The sequence below is a fragment of the Erpetoichthys calabaricus genome, chromosome 13, assembly GCF_900747795.2.
Source record: "Erpetoichthys calabaricus chromosome 13, fErpCal1.3, whole genome shotgun sequence".
NCBI lineage: Eukaryota > Metazoa > Chordata > Cladistia > Polypteriformes > Polypteridae > Erpetoichthys > Erpetoichthys calabaricus.
This window is the reverse complement of record NC_041406.2, coordinates 11,762,261-11,781,687: the sequence shown is the minus strand read 5'-3', so window position 1 is coordinate 11,781,687 and position 19,427 is coordinate 11,762,261. Positions and strand designations below refer to the sequence as shown.

General features: G+C 36.5%; 1 protein-coding gene across 4 annotated transcripts in view; it reads left to right on the top strand.

The window, feature by feature from the left end:
• The window catches only part of triob (trio Rho guanine nucleotide exchange factor b), a 317,404-nt gene that overhangs the window by 152,627 nt on the left and 145,350 nt on the right, over positions 1 to 19,427 (top strand). For all 4 annotated transcript variants that reach the window (XM_028817964.2, XM_028817963.2, XM_028817965.2 and 1 more), the window contains exons 5-9: positions 743 to 935; positions 1,354 to 1,866; positions 4,597 to 4,719; positions 13,937 to 14,128; positions 18,132 to 18,263. In XM_028817964.2, the coding sequence (XP_028673797.1) occupies positions 743 to 935; positions 1,354 to 1,866; positions 4,597 to 4,719; positions 13,937 to 14,128; positions 18,132 to 18,263 (1,153 nt within the window). The remainder of the gene's footprint in view (positions 1 to 742; positions 936 to 1,353; positions 1,867 to 4,596; positions 4,720 to 13,936; positions 14,129 to 18,131; positions 18,264 to 19,427) is intronic.

The following is a 19,427-nucleotide window of genomic DNA, read 5'->3' as shown; positions in this document are numbered from 1 at the left end:
TATAAATGTACTTTTTTTAACCACCTGAAAATATGGATGCTAAATGAGCCAAACCTTAGGTATTGTTTTCTGTAATGTTAAAAGGTGAAGTATGAAAGACAGTAATGGAAATTGATCATTATATTTACAAACAACCTATTTTTATCAAAAATGTAATTGTTCTGTTATTGTTAGCTCTGCTGCCTTATAAATCCAGGAGATTAGATCTCAGTAATCAGCCAATCAATCATTTCCTTCATTATTTGGTGTGTTTATGTTAGATACTTGGGTTATTTAAATGAAAGGGCAAATATGAGTGTGTCTTATGGTGGACTAGTGCCCCATCCAGAGTTTATTCTGCATATTGCTAGAAATTGATTATTAATGGATTTTGGAAATTACTTAGTAAAGCATTCATCAGTTTGAGGGTAAACTATATAATATAATTAGTTTAAATATATGGTACCTTTTGTATATTTTTTTTTGTTAACAATCTTAACTGTCACCAAGAATAAAAAAGCACTTGATTAATTAGCTGCATTTTTTATTTTGAACTACCATTAAATTAATCTTTAAAAAAAATGAAAAAATAAAATAAAAAAAGTGCAATATCATTTCAGCAATCAAATAAAGAATAGTTAATTTCCTAACCTATCATTTGCAACAGCCTTAGTTTATTCTTTGTGTTCGTCTTTTGTAATTCTTTTAATTTTAGCTATTTCCTATTAAATTGTTAATACTTCATTGTCCTCTTTTTCCAAAGCGAGGAGGTGTGCAAACGAGGTTTTACTGTCATTGTGGACATGCGTGGCTCTAAATGGGACTCGATTAAACCTCTCCTGAAAATTCTCCAGGAATCCTTTCCATGTTGTATTCATGTTGCACTGATTATAAAGCCAGATAATTTTTGGCAGAAACAAAGGACTAATTTTGGCAGCTCAAAGTTTGAATTTGAGGTAAGATTCAGTTATTTGTACTGTTTGCTATATTAGTTGACTGATCCATGGTCTGTTTTGAGTTAAGCATATAAACCTTATCAGTGTATTTACAGTACTTGGTGTATATTGAAGAGACAGCTTAAGTGCAGCTTTACAAAATCGTTTTTTTGAAACAAAGGAACTTAGAATTTTTTTCTTTGGTGTTTTCCACACAAAACAGAAGTATTCCTATTTTGAAGCTGGTTGGTTACTTTTTTCATGGAATCAAACCAGTTGTTTTAAAATTTTGATTTATAAGTAATAGTATCATTTTTCAATTTGCAGTTCTTTTTTTATCATTTCCAAGCTTTTATTGGGTGCATTTTTTAACCACATCTCTGCAGATTTTGTATTTTATTTCCTTAAATTGATGCAGTTTTATCTTATCCTTTTCTAGACCACTATGGTGTCATTAGAAGGCCTTACCAAAGTTGTTGACCCTTCCCAGTTAACGTCTGACTTTGATGGCAGTTTGGATTACAATCATGAGGAGTGGATTGAAATCCGTGTTGCCTTTGAGGACTTCATTAGCAATGCAACACATATGTTATCCCGGCTTGAAGAACTGCAAGAGATTTTGGCCAAAAAAGATTTCCCTCAGGACCTGGACGGTGCACGCCGCATGATTGAGGAGCACTCCCAGCTTAAGAAAAAGGTGGTAAAGGCTCCAATTGAGGATTTGGACACAGAGGGACAAAAACTGTTACAGCGAATTCAGAGCAGTGATGGCTTTTCTAATAAGAACACTGCAAACAGTAATGCGGATTTACAGAGCCTAGTCCCCAAGGTGTCTTCTATGCTGGACAAGTTGCACTCTACACGTCAGCATTTGCACCAAATGTGGCATGTCCGGAAGCTTAAACTCGACCAGTGTTTTCAGCTTAGACTCTTTGAGCAGGATGCAGAAAAGGTAACTGTTCAAGTTAGGTGTGTTTCATTTTTGAAAAGTGAACAGTAAACAAAATGTTAATTTATTCATTTTCTCACATTCAAATTTTGTTACATAAAGCCTGTGCATGAGGGTAGTACTTAAATGAAGTGATAGAACAGTTAAATGATCAACAGTATCAGCAGTATATATACTGTGTATTTGTCATTTGAAAATGGAGAAGTACCATCATACCTGAAACTCTTTTCTTATTGGGTAATTGGCTGAGATCATTATTTGCAGACCTCTTTTTGTATAAAGAAAAAAAACATTCTTGATAACTGCTAGCAGACCTAATGGTGTACAAACTCAGATGCCACAGCTATTACGATATTGCATTTTATGCTGTAAAGGTTTTCCTGTGTATGACAAGACAGTCATTTACAAAGGCAATATGAAATGAACCGGAAACTGCAATGTGCAGCAGGTCACAACTGAGTACTTTACTGCTTACAGTATACTGAAAACTGGCATTGAAATGCCATAGGTAGGCTACTTGTACACTACTCCTAAACAAAGAGAACTGAAAAATGCTGTTTTATTTGATGTGGATTACATATATAAAAAAATGTATCCATTTGTAATGTTTTAAATGTATTCTTAAAACTTGGAAATGCCATTATTTTTAGACTCATAATTACCTCCTATACAGTTCATATTCATAAATGGATGTGAACCAAGGTTAATATTTTTGCCATTATCATCATTGTGTAAGTGTGGTGTCGTAATTTTGTAGCCTCCTTAATGTTATGTTTACCCCACGAAAAACAAGCCAAAAATGTAGATTTTTTTTCAACAAGAAGGCATGTTATTACATGTAATGGAAACATTTTAAATAATGAATCATCAACATAAACAATATGGAAAAGGTCTATCGAGTGTCCATTACTGTACTGATGCTTATTTAGTACACGTCCTTTGTGTAATGTGTATGAGACAGTCTCCAGCACATAGCCTTATGTTGCAATTGGAACTGTAGAAGCTTATACACTTGGCACTCTTATTTTTTATGTTGCTTACACATGTGAGGGTAAAATGTCAGTGTTTGACCTGCACAATAGTGGTACCCCTTATGTTATTGCAGGCTACAACAATGCAAGGATTAGAGACTTGTTGAATTTTCAGCTGTGCTTGGGGGGCTAACATCCTGGCTGTCCTTGCATTTAATCTCAGTTATTCTGCCTTTTTGTCATGCAGCTAGTGTCACACCACAATGAAGGTTTACACACCAAATTCAGCAGGCATTTTATTATGGTTTGGTTATAGTGTGCCCTTTCATGCATTAGTTTCATTAACATATCAATTCAGATTGTCATCACTGTTGCTCGATTCGAGCAATGGCTCAGTTTCAGTTCGTTCTAAAACTGCTTTTATGGCTTTTGGGTTGTCACTGTCACTTTCGTTAGAGGCTCTGCCCCACTGGTGAGTAAGGATGAATAACCTAAGAGAGAGGGTCTCCCAACTACACTTTACAGTGTCATTCTTGAATAACTCCCAAGATAGTATTCTGCTGCCATCTAGTGGGTAAAATAACATCCAAAAAAGTGTTTTACTTTGCTTTTTGCCACTTGACAGTAGCTCTAAGGCAGAGTCTCCAACTCTGGTCCTGGAGTGCTACTGTGGCCGCAGGTTTTCATTGTAACCCTTTTCTCTTTTAGCTGCTGATGAATTCCTTTGCCTTAATTTTAATTGATTTCTATTTAAGACTCAGAACCCTAATTATTTCTTTTTTCCTTAATTAACAGCTCTTTTGAGACACAATACAAGCCAACACATGGCCAGCTAACCAGCATGCATCATACAATATCTCAAAGTACAGAAAGGTTAAGGTTTAAGTAACGATGACCTACTCAGGTCCACAAAACATTTTGCCGGGTTCTTAAAAAAAAAAAAAAAAAAAATTAAAAATAAAAATAAGAGCACCCACAAGCCATGGAATTAAATAACAGATCCTTGACCTTGCTGGTTATCTGTTGGCTCACTTTGCATCTCATTTTAGTTTGGGTGCCATTTAAGGAAAAAACGAAGCAATTCAGAGGGCAGAAAAAAAAAAAATAAGTCAAGTAAAATGAGGGGAGAAGAAGTTAATTAGCAGCAAAAAATAGTCACTATTTAATAAAAGAGTTATAATTAATCTGCAGCCACAGTAGAGTTCCAGGAGACTGCTGCCTTAAGTTACCATAAAGTGGCAGAAAGCATAATGGCAAAGATGGCTGCAGAATCCTGCCCTGGTGCTTATTCAGAGACACTATAAAGTGTATCATTACTCATCACCCCGAGACTGACTCAGGTTTAACTATAATTGGATAGAATTTCGAGCCTGAGTCCCACTTGGGGTTAACGCCAAGGGAGGTTAATGACCCAGAAGGTTAAAACCTTTTTTTTTAAGTCAGCATAATGTATATACCAAAGTTTTATTTTGAAACCTTCCCTAACTAAACATGAAGTATTTTTTTTTTCATTTTTGTGGTGGTTGTATCAGTCAATCACATGCCCAATTATTTTTTTTTCTAAAGGTACAGCATTCTAAAGATTGTTTAAAGGCTGAATAAACTGCTTATTTTTTGACTGTGTTATTTATAAAGCTTTTTAGCATTGCATGTTGTTTTTTTCTACTATAAGCTTTTTGCCAATATTTTTGAATGTTTAAAAAGCCACAGTACAGCTTTATTGCATATAATAATTTTGTTTTAATTCTCCCTCAATGGCCAGATGTTTGACTGGATCATGCACAACAAAGGTCTGTTTCTTACAAGCTATACAGAGATTGGAACAAACCATCCTCATGCAATGGAACTTCAAACACAGCACAATCATTTTGCAATGAACTGTATGGTAAGAGACAGTAAACATCATTTTTCTTTATTATGTTCATTTAGTTTGAAAATTGATCAAATTAGATTTGTTCAATATTTAGATTTTAACATAGAATATTTAAGAGAAAAAGCATCAGTTATGCTTTCATTCAGCTCCTCTCATCCTTTTACATGTTCACATTTCCTTTGTTTTTATTCCTGAAAGGATAAGATTAAGGAAGGTAAATTTGCCTCTACATAAAGCAACTTGTCAGTCTGTTTCCTTTACACCCTCAAGTAATTCTTGGGTGCATATATTTATATTATATTTATATTTATAGTGGATACGAGGAGCATCTTGCATCCCCAATCCATCGACATAACTGCTTCTTCTTTCTCCTCTAATCCTCTCAGACTTCTAGATAAGGTGGAGCATCTCCTTTTATGGTGGACCCGGGAGTACTACTGATGCTACAACATTGCATACATGAAGCACTTCCGGGTCAGGCAGAACCTTCATAAAATAGTTATGTCCTCTCCCAGCATCTCCCCTGGCGGCACCCAAGGAATCCAGCAAGGCTGGCCAATTGGATTTACAACGCTCATGTAGCCCTACCAGTGCACACATTAGAATCCCAACGGAGGACTGCTTCTACCTGGCATATGGTGGGAGAAATGCCTAAGAGGCAGTCTCCCTCTGTCCTTTTCATTACATTATCTCACCCAGAAAAAGGAATTCCAGTTACCCTGGTCAGTATGCCTGTACACCGGCATTCAACATCCATAAATTATTAGGGCGGAGTGGTGGCTCTGAGGCTAGAGGCTAGAGATCTGCACTGGCAATCGGAAGGTTGCCGGTTCGAATCCCGTAAATGCCAATAGGGACTCTGCTCTGTTGGGCCCTTAAGCAAGGCCCTTAACCTGCAATTGCTGAGCGCTTTGAGTAGTGAGAAAAGCGCTATATAAATGCAAAAAAAAATTATTAAAAATTATTATTATTAAATGAGGGCCTCCCACCCAGATAAGGCATTGTCTACTCATCTGGTCAGGAAAAGAATTAAATATATATATTTTAAAAAAATACTATATATTGTATACACACACACACCTATCAGCCACTACATTAAAACCCCCTGACTAATGTGTAGGTCTCCTTCATGCTGCCAAAACAGCCCTGACCTGTCAAGGCATGGATTCTACAAGTTATCTGGCACAAAGGCGTTGGCAGCACATCATTTATGTCCAGTAAGCTGCTAAGTGAGGCCTTCATGCATTGGACTTGTTTTTCTAGTCCAGCCCACAGATGCTTAATCAGATTGAGATCTAAGGATTTTGGGCGCTGGGTAGCTGGTGTGTGTTAAAGTAACATCTAAGAAGAGCATTTCCTATAGCATCACACTGCCTCTGCTGGCTTGCCTTCTTACCGTAGAGCATACTGCTGCCATCTTTTCCCAAGGTAAACAATGCACATGCACCCTGCCTTCCTGAAGCACTGTGTGTTCTGACACCTTTCTCTGATGGCCAGCATTAAGTTTTTCAGCAATTCGTGCTACAGTAGCTCTTCTATGGGATTGGATCAGATAACCTTTGCACCCCAATTAGTCTTGGGTACCTGTGACCCTGTTACCCGGTGATTCTTCCTTGGATCACTTTTGGTAGGTATACGGGTTATGTAGTTTACTGGTACTACAATAGTACTGAAAAACCCAAATTTTAAAACGGTATGTTACCAAGATTTCCTATTTTTTTTTTGTCACAGGAGTAATCTTCAACTTTCCTCTTAATCAACCCCCACTCCCCCTTCACTTGACACTCACTATTGCAGTTGTGGAAAAATGTCCTTTTCATAGATTTCACAAAATTAAACTACATGCTTTGATGCGATCTGTACTTTACGGGGGAACCTTTTTGATTCATCATGATCGGTACTTCCACACCCATTTCTTTGATGTGTTTGGGTAGTCACGTGGAACTGGAATTTCTTCAACTCAATCAGGAATTCTTGGGTATCAATAGGTTATAGATGTTAGAATGAATCATGATAATAATGTTCTGCATTGACATTTTGTTTACAGTGATTGAAAATAATTTTTAATACTAGCAAATTCAAACTCCAGACATAATAATTTTAGTGCCTTATGAAGCCGTAAGCGCAAAAGTATCAATTCGACATACTTTCATTCATAAGTCTCATTTCCAGTACCTCACATATGCTGTCGTGAGAGTTAAGTTTCTATTTGTACATTCAGACAGTAATACATGATTAACACATAATGCAGAAGTAACATTTAATGCAATTTAGCCTCTCTCTTCCCATCCATTAAATCTAGAATGTGTGTATAAATGGCCTTAGTGGTTTCTGAAAGCATGTCATTTAGATGTTCTCCTACATCTGTTGACTCTGGACTCATTAAGATTTTGCCAATTTACCTTAATTGCTTTAATATACTTGAAATTGCTGGCTGCATATTTGTTCATTACTCATGCTCTACTTTATTTTTTTTTTTTTCATACATTCTAGTAAATGTATTAATGTATACTCCCTCGTCTACAAAAACTCAAAGTGCCATAGATTTTTTGCTAGCCTTTTTTATTGTATATAAATTAACTATGCCGTTTTTAGCTTCTCAATTAACTGCACATCCTCATGAGGCTGAGCTGCCGCTAATCTATTAGAGATGTCATTATACTGGTCTCACTTGTGATTCCATTTCAAAGCAGCCACATGAACTAAGCCACATGAGAGTTTCTCCTCATCACCAATGGTAAACAAGGCACAGGTTCCAAAACCACTTGGTTTGAAATTTCTCCTGATTTTTATTTGCTACAACGGTGCACGAGTTACATTATGAAAATGAATATGAATCCTGCTATTTAGATATGGGGCTAGGCTGTCTGGGATGAAGTTTAACTAGTGGGGCCAGATCTGTGACCATGACATGCCTGGCCTTTTTGTGTGGTGAAGTTTTTGAGGCCTGTTCCTCTTTTTGAGTATCATTATGGCAGTAGTCACAACAGTATATACTCACTAATGTTATATTCTGATAAAAAGCTATTTGATACTCGGTACTACACTCTAATAAAAAACCTTGTTGGTTTCTTCTGCTTTCAGTAATTTTATTTTAAGTAAAAATTGAGTACCAGGAAATGGATATTATGATTATCAATATCAAATGATGTGGAGAAAATATATTATAATAATATTTTTGGCCATATAGTACAGTTCTTCTTGCAGTGCTATGTTCAGATTCAGTCCTTTTAGTATGTTGACAGGTAGCCTACACTGAATGCATATTCTCTTAAAAAAGTGTTTTTAAAAAGCTTAATCTCATTTCCAGACTCGGTTAAAAACTCCTGAAATGAAATGCTTAGTTAGATTTTTATTTTTTTTGTGCGAACAATATGTTGTTATGAATGCATCATGTGGCTTTTGTGTCAGATTGCTTTTATTTTGGTATTGGCTTGTGGTCAACACAATAGAGGGTACTTTCAAGATACTTTTAACAGATGTACACTGGGTCTTTCCCTGGCTTACTGTGATTGTGTGCCTGTTACAACTATTCTGTTTCTGTTGAGCAATCTAAACAACTTCAGATTGGCAAAAGCTCTAAAGTCTAAAGTAAATTCACTAATGCTGCTCTTTGCTAAATACCTTCTGTTGACATTCTTACCTTCTATTCTCATCCATCTTCTCCACCTTGTTTTTTATTATGTAATGATGAAATTCTACATTTCGGACATTTATTTATAACTTCGTATTTTGTTCCTGGGTGTTTTCTTATACTAGCTGAGAATTTTGTGTTTATTACTTTTACATGATGAATATAACCAAACAGAAGGTAGTATACTGAGCATTATTTGAGATTTTTGTGTATTTCTGTCTTTTGTATACCCTGTTTAATATTTATGAAGCATTTTGCAGATGGCTCATGTGCTATATAAATTATTAGAAGTAGCTCATGAAATGTACTACTAGAGAGGTAAAACTATGGAACACTGCTTCAGCACTGTCTCAGATGTGTATCTGTTATTCCAGGGGCTTACCTGGGCAACTTAAACCACAGCAGACTTTTCCTTATGCTTTGTTATGAACAGAAATTAACAAAACCAGAATTAAAAACTGTGCACAATTGCACTAGTTAGTCTTTACAGAAATTTTATAATGGCCTAGTCTTGCTGGGACATGTTCAGAGCAGGAATAGTTGCTTATACAGATATGGATACCAGTTTCAAACGAAAAGAACTCTGTTATAATAAAAACAAGCTATGCTTTTCATGTAAGTGAAAAGATAACCACAGCTAAAATGGAAGGCAGAATACTGGCCTTAGAGGATGGTTAATGACACCTAATGCAGATACAGAGACAATAGCTAGAATAACATCTTTCCACCAGCTATACTTCTTTTGTCTGGAAAGATCAACAGATAAATGGTTTCTATTTTGTCAAATAGAAAGGCACAAGTACTGAAGCAAACGTTTTAGTTCAGTTTTCTTTAAACATTCGCTTTAAGTGGGATAACCAAACAATAATGTTTTTTTTTTTAATCTATAGAAATGATGAAAGAATATCTGGATAAAAAATGTCATTTGATACAATGCCCTTTATACACACTTTTCCTTGATTTACTGTTTTGCTCCACAGTTTAAAATTACAAATCAAACAGTTCATACATGATTAAAGTGCACATTGCACACTTCCCTTTTAGGAGATTTGCATAAATGGCAACTATATATATATATACATACAGTACTGTGCAAAAGTTTTAGGCAGGTGTGAAAAAATGCTGTAAACAAAGAATGCTTTCAAAAATGGAAGTGTTAATCATTTATTTTCATCAATCAACAAAATGCAGTGAATGACCAAAAGAGAAATCTAAATCAAATCAATATTTGGTGTGACCACCCTTTGCCTTCACAACAGCATCAATTCTTCTAGGTACACTTGCACACAGTTTTTGAAGGAACTTGGCTGGTAGGTTGTTCCAAATATCTTGGAGAACTAACCCCAGATCTTCTGTGGATGTAGGCGTCCTCACATCCTTCTGTCTCTTCATGTAATCCCAGACACACTCGATGATGTTGAGATCAGGGCTCAGTGGGGGCCATACCATCACTTCCAGGACTTCTTGTTCTTCTTTACGCTGAAGATAGTTCTTAATGACTTTGGCTGTATGTTTGGGGTCATTGTCCTGCTGCAGAATAAATTTGGGGCCAATCATACGCCTCCCTGATGGTATTGCATGTAGGATAAATATCTGCCTGTATTTCTCAGCATTGAGAACACCATTAATCCTGACCAAATCTCCAACTCCATTTGCAGAAATGCAGCCCAAATGTTCAAGGAACCTCCACCATGCTTCAGTGTTGCATGCAGACACTCATTATTGTACCGCTGTCCAGCCCTTCGACGAACAAACTGCCTTCTGCTACAGCCAAATATTTCAAACTTTGACTCATCAGTCCAGAGCACCTGCTGCCATTTTTCTGCACCCCAGTTCCTATGTTTTCATGCATACTTGAGTCGCTTGGCCTTGTTTCCACATCGGAGGTATGGCTTTTTGGCTGCAACTCTTCCATGAAGACTACTTCTGGCCAGACTTCTTCAGACAGTAGATGGGTGTACCTGGGTCCCACTGGTTTCTGCCAGTTCTGAGCTGATGGCACTGCTGGACATCTTCCGATTTCGAAGGGTAATAAGCTTGATGTGTCTTTCATCTGCTGCACTAAGTTTCCTTGGCCGACCACTGCGTCTACGATCCTCAACGTTACCTGTTTCTTTGTGCTTCTTCAAAAGAGCTTGAACAGCACATCTTGAAACCCCACTCTGCTTTGAAATCTTTATCTGGGAGAGACCTTGCTGATACAGTAGAACTACCTTGTGTCTTGTTGCTGTGCTCAATCTTGCCATGACATGAATCTGTCTTCACAACCTCACCTTGGTAGCAGAGTTTGGCTGTTCCTCACCCAGTTTTAAGCCTCCTACACAGCTGTTTCTGTTTCAGTTAATGACTGTGTTTCAGCCTACGTGTGACATTGATGATCATTAGCACCTGTTTGGTAGAATTGGTTGATCAGACACCTGACTAGAATCCTACAAAATCCCTGACTTTGTACAAGTGGACCTATAAATATTGATGCTGGTTTGAAGGCAAAGGGTGGTCACACCAAATATTGATTTGATTTAGATTTTTCTTTTTTTCACTCACTTTGCATTTTGTAAATTGATAACAATAAACAATCATTATTTATATTTCTGAAAGCATTCTTTGTTTACAGCATTTTTTCACACCTGCTTAAAACTTTTGCACAGTACTGTATATTACATCCATGTCGGAGCACCATAATATTTGGGACATAGCAATGGTAGGTATGGTATGTATGCATTATTCACGATTTTTCATTATAGTCCTGCTTCTAATCTCTTCACATGTATGTTTTCCTACATCAGTGGTGGGTTTCCAGGGTGAACAGTCCGTTGCATAGTTTAAAAATGTACTCTAGATAACTAAAATTGCATGAAGTTACCTTTGGCCTATGGAATTCTAATTAAAACTGCGTCTACTAGCCAAGCTGATTTTCACTTGTATCTGCCATTATGGAGTTAGGTGCATTTTGTTTCTGCAGGTAGCGGTCTTCAATTCTTACTGGTAACTTAGAGTCTTTTAAGATTAAACTCTACCTTAGCCAAGAAAGTGTGGTTGTCCTCCTTATGTTTTAGACCCATAATGCTACCTTGTTTTCCCTGTAATGTGATACTGTTAGTAGCTAACTCTGCACTGAATAGAGCATGAGAAGCAAAGTGCTCATGATGCCTTGGAGTTTCCACTTTCAGCTATAGTTGTGTGCTACTTTTCATCACTATTTTTGGAAATTCGGCTTAAATAATGGTTTAAATAAATAGGACACTCATTAGTGGAGGTGGGTGTGTTTTGCATGTAACTTTTTTTTTTTTTTTTAGGCAATGTGTTAGTTGCATTGCAAACTGCATTGCTTTTAAACTTAACTGATATTCAAGAAATCTTTCTGTACTCTTGTGACATTTTCAGTAGCCCATAAGCAATTTTTAATTATTTATGTAGGAGAAGATCACTAAGGTTAGCACGACTACAAAGTCTGATACAAAAGGCTTTCAAGACGATGGTTTAAGTTCCAATCAAGTATTCAGTTTGACTATAAACCAGGGCTGTCACATTCATAATAAAATTATCTATTAACTTTACAGTTTAAATCATAATTAAATTGGAAATTTTGAATATCTCCATTCATCAGTGATAACAGAATACAAAACCTCTGTCTGGCTGAAAAGTTTCTCTTCACTGAGTCGTCATGTGGCACTTAGTGCCACTGCCAAGTTGTTTGCCTGCCAGTAAAAAGTCATCTCAGATTAAGGAGCACTGGAATCCTCAGTTAGAAGGGTCCTTTCATCAGATTGGCCGGCCCAACACTTTTTGGCCAAGGTCTCCAGGACTCTGACTGTGTCTGGCTTGTCTGACTCCTTTTCTACAATTTCACCATGGTTCTATGATTAGCTGATGGACATATACTGTTGTTTTGCATTTATATTAATTAGTTTCTGCTTTGTTTTTGTAATGTATTTGAACAAATCTGGATCCTTATATATGATAGTTCTCAATTGTGGTATATTCTTGAAGTTTGCCTTTAGGGTTGTCGTGATGCTCTGCACCTGCTCTTAGTGAGGAGTGCTGTGCAAGTTTTTATTTTTTTGGTCTTAGAGAGTCAGTGCTGGGGGGCTGTCAAAAAATAGGGCATGTTAAGGAATGCCTCAATGGGCTTAATGTGATTTTTGGACTATACAAGATTTAAATTGTTGAGAAACGTAGCCTGCAATGTTGTCATTTGACATTGGGAATAAAGCCTCATCACTGCTTGAACTGGAGGAACTTGTTCTGAATCATAATTGCTTAGCAGGACTAGTGTTTTGCCCAATGCAACATTAAAGCTGTGGGCTTTGGACTTTCTCACTCATTTGCGACCAAGAATGGCAGTCAGAATTGAATCCATGTAGCAAATGAGAGATGGGAAATTGTTTATAATGTTCATTAAAAATCCAGTAAAAACCGTATTGTTTTTAATGTGAATCAAAAACATTACAACATATTGGCTTGTGTATGTATTAAAATCTAGTTTTAATGCACTCAAAGTATATTAGCAGATTTGCAAAGACAATTAAAACTGACCAGTGCCGCAGAGTAAGAGTCTGGGTAGTCAGACATATGGATCAGGCTTTCCTTGGTTTTAGATTGAGTTGGGAGAAAAAAATGACCTAAACTGTGACCGGATTGTATAGCCATACAGTCACAACCCAAGCAACTAAAGCTAGATGTATACCCTGCTAGCATTAAGCAAGAAACAAATGAATTTGTGTGTTAACTCAATCATTTCTGTGCTTTTGTATCTGGTAAAGGCCTCATGAATCTTGTTTTAAAAAAAATCTGATACTTAATTCAAAGGAAAATGTAATGTTCTCCACATTTAAAAACTAAAGCACAGACGACTCCCTGTTAAAGCAGTATGGATTTGTAAGTTTCAGTATGTAATCATGAGCCTGCAAACGTGTAAATCTTTTGTGTCTGTCGTCCTTGTGGACAGTTCTGTCCCACTTGTCAGTAAGTGCATATTCCCTTAGGTAACATTTTGTACATTCTACTTTATATCAATTAAGCAACTGCTTTTTCAGATTTTTGGGTGAATATTCCCACACAGCGGAAACTTTTGCCTAGTGTTTTAGTGAACCTTCTTCCATTGAATGTGCTGCAGTCCGCTGCCACAATTAGCCTAGTCAAAAACAGTTCAGAGAGTTGAAGCATGCCAGTGTTTATTGTGGGGAAGGGGCAGTAATGATTAGTAGATAATAAAAATAAAATTCAACTAAAGTCTTTAGTCGATTACATTAATTAATTGCTGCGGCACCACAATTTATATAAGCTACAGACTCAAATTTTTGTCTCGTTACCTTCCGTTAATAACTTTCATTGCTGAATATTCCCAAGAAGATATTCCTATTCTACCTAGGTTGGAAGTTTATTTTGGGGAAAGAAAAATAATAAAGTGACAGCTGTAAATGAAAAATCATGCAGTGTCACTGCATCTAGTCCATTTTCAGAACACTTAAATGTAATGCATTATGGGTGTGTGTGTTTTTTTTTTTTTTGCTGTTGTATGTAATGAGTACATGTTTTTACTGTAATTGATTTGAACTCAATTACACTGCTTATTTTTATTTTCTTTTTCGACAGAATGTCTATGTAAATATTAGTCGCATCATGTCAGTAGGCAGCCGGTTATTGGAATCTGGTCACTACGCATCACAGCAGATCAAACAAATTTCAAGTCAGCTAGAACAAGAGTGGAAGGCTTTTGCTGCTGCCCTGGAAGAACGCAGCACTTTACTCGAAATGTCTGCAGTGTTCCATCAGAAGGCAGAGCAGGTAATTAATTTTATATGCATATTTTCTTTAAGTTACTGGTTGCATCCTCAGAAATTCTTAATCAGATTAAGACATTCCTTCATATGATTTATTCTTCTGAATGTCTGTCAATAATTTGCAGCAAATTTATAATAATGTGAATTATATATACAGTCAAAGTAAAAAGTATGTGAACTCCTAGGAATTCTCTATATTTATGTCTGTAGTACTAGGGTGTTGTACCATGTAAGCCATTATGAATGTAGGGAAAAGCCAAGCAAAATGACAACTTTTATTGGCTAACTAAAAAGATTACAATATGCAAGCTTTCGAGATTACATCTTGCCCGAAGAAGGGGCCTGAGTTGCCTTGAAAGCTTGCATATTGTAATCTTTTTAGTTAGCCAATAAAAGGTGTCATTTTGCTTGGCTTTTCTCTATATTTATGTCTAATTCCCATATCAAACATGGTTGTATCTTCATGTCAGTCACAATAATGAGCAAACACAGTCTCCTCTAACTAAAGATTTTCAGAGAATTTTTGACCATATTGAATAAATCATTCAAACTGTGAAACTGAAGGTTGGAAAAAGTAAGTGAACCCTAAGCTAATGACTTTTTAAAAAGGTCATTGCAGTCCGAATTTTGCACACCTGGAGTCCATTTAATGAAACGAGTTCAGAGGTGTGGTGGCCTAGAATGACTTTGATTGATCACAAACACTATAAAGTTTGAGTTTGAGCTTTGGACAAGAAGCATATCCTGATGGGAGTCATGCCTCTAACAGCTGTCTGAAGAGCTACAATCGAGAATTGTTAATCTACATACGGCTGGAAAGGGTTACGAAGTCATCTCAAAGATTTGAGATATTCATCAGTCTACTGTTAGGCAAGTTGTCTATAAATGGAGACAATTTGGTATTGTGGCTTCTCTGCCTAGAAGTGAGCGCCCTGCCAAGATGACCCCAAGAGCACAATACAGAGTCAGCAATGAGGTAAAGAAGAACCCTAGAGTGACAGCAAAGGACTTGAAGAAGTCATTAGAACTGGCTAACATCTCTGTTCATGAGTCAACTATACGCAAAACATTGAACAAGAAAGGAGTCCATGGCAGGACACCAAGAAGGAAGCCACTGCTATCAAAAAAGAACATTGCTGAACGTCTGACGTTTGCGAAAGAACACTTGGACACTCCACAACGGTACAGGGAAAATGTTTTGTGGAGTGATGAAACCAAAATGAAACTATTTGGGAGGAACAAGCAGAATTTCATTTGGTGTAAAAAGGGCACAGCATATCAACATCAAAACATCATCCCTACAGTAAAGTATGGTGGAAGGAACATCATGATTTGGGCCTGCTTTTCTGCTTTAGGGCCTGGGCAGCTTGCCATCATTGAGGGGGGAAAATGAATTCACAAGTTTATCGACAAATTCTCCAGGATAATGTGAGGGTGTCAGAAGAGGCTGGGTGATGCAACAGGACAACGACCCCAAACATCGCAGCAAATCCACAGCACAATGGCTTCAGAAGAACAAACTCAGCCTTTTGGAGTGGCCCAGTCAGAGCTCAGATCTCAATCCTATTGAGATGCTGTGGAATGACTTGAAGAGTCCCATACACAGAAGACAAGCTAAGAATATGGGAGAGTTAAGGCAGTTCTGCAGGGAAGAATGGGCTCAAACGATGTGCAGGTCTGATCTGCAGTTACAGGAAGCGGCTGGTTGAGGTCATTGCTGCCAAAGGAGGATCAACCAGTTATTAAATCCCAAGGTTCACTTACTTTTTCCACTACCACTGTGAACGTTGAATGCGTTTGTAAAATAAAGACATGAAAGAGTAGAATTTTTTGTGTGTCATTGGCTTACGCTCATTGTGTAGGTCAGTACCTGTGACTTAGATGAAGATCACATCACTTTTTATGACCAATTCATGCAGTAAACCAGGTAATTCCAAAGGGTTCACATACTTTTTATGTTGACTATATGTGTGTGTGTATATATGTGTGTGTGTATATATATGTGTGTGTATATATATGTGTGTGTATATATATATATATATATATATATATATATATATATATATATATATATATATATATATATATATATATAGTATAAGACGTAATAAAACTGTTTATGTGAGATTTTTTTTGTATGGATTTCTTTGTACTTCTATAAATTTAAGTTTTTTCTTGTTAAAAATTTCAGTTAATTGCCATATTAGCTAGGCAAATGATAGTGGACAGAAAATTTTATCTTTTTAACAATGTACAGTATGTAATTATCATTCTTAATTTTCTTATGCTGAATGAAAAAGTAATGCAAGACCTTTTATGCTTCCATTTATTTTCAGCCTAGTTGCTCCAGTTGAATCCTAACCCACGCTTGTTTGATCCACACGTCTTGTAGAAGATGAACTTTATACAATGCCTAAGTTTAGTGTGTAATTTTTTAGCAAAGTGAAATGTTTTATCATTGCCATCACTATTCTCACAAGTGTTTGATAATTTAAAGTTACTTGTTCAGATCGCTAATAATAGTGTTTTCTTAGTTGTTCTTTTTCCTTAGCAGCTTATGATGATTATTATAGTTGGGTTTGCTTTCTTGTGGTTGCCTCACTGGCAGTTGGTAGACCATTTGGTTTTCCCCTTAGAGTTTTTCTCTTTAGTTTGCCTTGTATATTCAGTAGTCATTCATATTTTTTACTTGTGTGTGCAAGTATAATGCAAAACAGTGTCAGTCTGGTGGGGCAGTATACCTTTTATTTTGAGTGTCACAGTATTCCTTAACTTTTGTAGCTGAAATTTTTTTCAGCTTCATTAATAAATTGTTAAACTTGCCTAATTGGTGTGCTCAAATGAACAGTGGTTGAAAGGTGTTATATTCAAATAAATGAATAGAACCTTGCTCAAAAAAGTAATAGCGTTATGTGTTAAGAGAAGGCTGCTTGGCAGGGGACTCGTCGTGAAGATGATGTGTGAGTCTCTCTGTAACAGAGGTGTGGGGGTCACATGCCTGATAGACATTGTTAATGGAAACCTATCTTATGAGTTGTCTCTTCACTGTTGGAGAAGCGATCTCAGAAGAGACTGTAGTATGTTGACAAATAAATGTACTGCAAAGATAATGGGGATCCAGGGTTGGTATATTCCATATGGGTTGATGTATTTGAGAAATGAGAATTATTGTTATTATTACTGTTCATTTGATTACAGGTACACAAGACTTGGAGACCACTAAAGCGTCTTTACACATACTGTATATATGAAAATGACATGGGTGTTATGTTTTTACATATTTTAATATTGAAACATTTGAATCTCCATTATTGGCTGAAGTGACAGCTATTGTCTGTTGTGTCAGAGCCCTTACTAACAAGATTGATTCTGAGTAGTTTTATAGTGGGAAAATGATCAAATGGATAAACAAACTTGAGGGTTACCGCACAATGAACTTGGGGCACAATGTTTTTTTTCTTACTTGCAAGCTAATTTAGACCATAAGTGTCACTGATGGAAGATTTATCTGACCCATGCTACATTATTTTTCCTCATTTTACAATGGAATAAACTTGTTTAAAATAGTTAAAGGTTAAGGTTATCTCCGCATGGAATGATACAGTCATGAAGCTTTAGACTGCTGGCCCAATAAGAATGAGGGTTTTGTAAAAAAGCTGATTCAACTGAATTAAAATTTTGCATGAAACTGAGAATTACATTTTTGCACGAATACCAAATAGCAAGCTAAGTGCAACAGGTTTTATTACCATTTGCTTGCAAATGGATATTAAGTATTAGAACAATAATTGTATTTTGTATATTAGAGGTCTTCCTAACATGGTCAACCTCTTTGACTTCATTTTGATGTATGACAGAATTGCCATTAGCCATAGATGTACTTCATGCATTTGTAATTGTTTTTATAAATTTGTAGCACTATATAATGTAATCCTATGTCTAATTTGCAGGATTCTTTTCCAGTATATTTTTAATTTAACTATTTTCCATCATTTCAATCTCACCAGTATATGAATAATGTGGATTCTTGGTGTAAAGCTTGTGGCGAGGTGGACTTACCCTCTGAACTTCAGGATCTGGAAGATGCTATTCATCATCATCAGGGTCTTTATGAACATATCACAGTGGCTTATTCTGAGGTATTTTGTTTAGTTAAAATATACATAGATTTTTTTCATAAAGTATTTTTAAGTAGTATGTATGATAGTCAGAATGTTTGCAGATTTGTGATTTTAGCAAAGCATAATACAGTGGAACCTCGGGTCACGACCGTAATTCGTTCCAAAACTCTGGTCGTAACCCGATTTGGTCGTGACCCGAAGTAATTTCCCCCTTAGGATTGTATGTAAATACAATTAATCCGTTCCAGACCGTATGAACTGTATGTAAAGATGTACGAACTGTATGCAACAATCTCCCAAGATTGTTCTGTTTAACCGGGTAGCCAGCTCTACGAAGAGTCATGGTTGTTCCAAGCCTTTTCCCATTTAAGAATTATGGAGGCCACTTGGGAACCTTCTTTTTGTAGCCTTCCCCAAACCTGTGCTTTTACACAATCCTGCTTCACCTCATGGGTTGTTTTTAGGTCAGATACACATTAACTGTGGGATCTTATGTAGACGGGTATGTGCCTTTCCTAATCATGTGCAGTTGCTTGACTTGATCACAGGTGCTCTCCTAACAAAGTGTACATCTCAGTGATGATGTAGATTAGGATGCACCACAGCCAAATTTAAAATGTCATAGCAAAAGATCCGAATACTTGTCAAGGTGATTTCATTTTTTTGTTTTCAATAAATTTACAGAAATTCCTAAAATCTTGTTTTTGCTTTGTAATTCTGGGATATTGATTGTTGTTTAATGGGGGTAAAAATAAATTTTAAATAACTTCAATGTAAGTTTGCAAAAAAAAAAAAAAAAATATGTAAAGAGTGAAGGTGTCTGAAGACTTTCTGGAGGCCCTGTATCTGGATCCATGCTTTTGTTTTCACACTACACAGTAACACAGAGTATGGATCATCAATCATTCACCAATAATCCTGTGGTCAGGAGCACTGGATGGCTTAATATGAGCAGAAAAACAATTGCACAATAGCTGGTAGTCAGGGGCTTCTTTAAAAAAACAGCAGGATAACAGAATAATGCTGCTTCATACCTCCTGGCTAGGAATAGTTAGAATGCCATTTCGGTGAACTTATCTTGATGAAGTGTACTTCAGAGTTATCAGATCAGAATCCAATGGAGTATCTATTCAGTGATCTAAAACAAGTTGTTCACATCCACCTCCCGCTTATTTGCAGAAA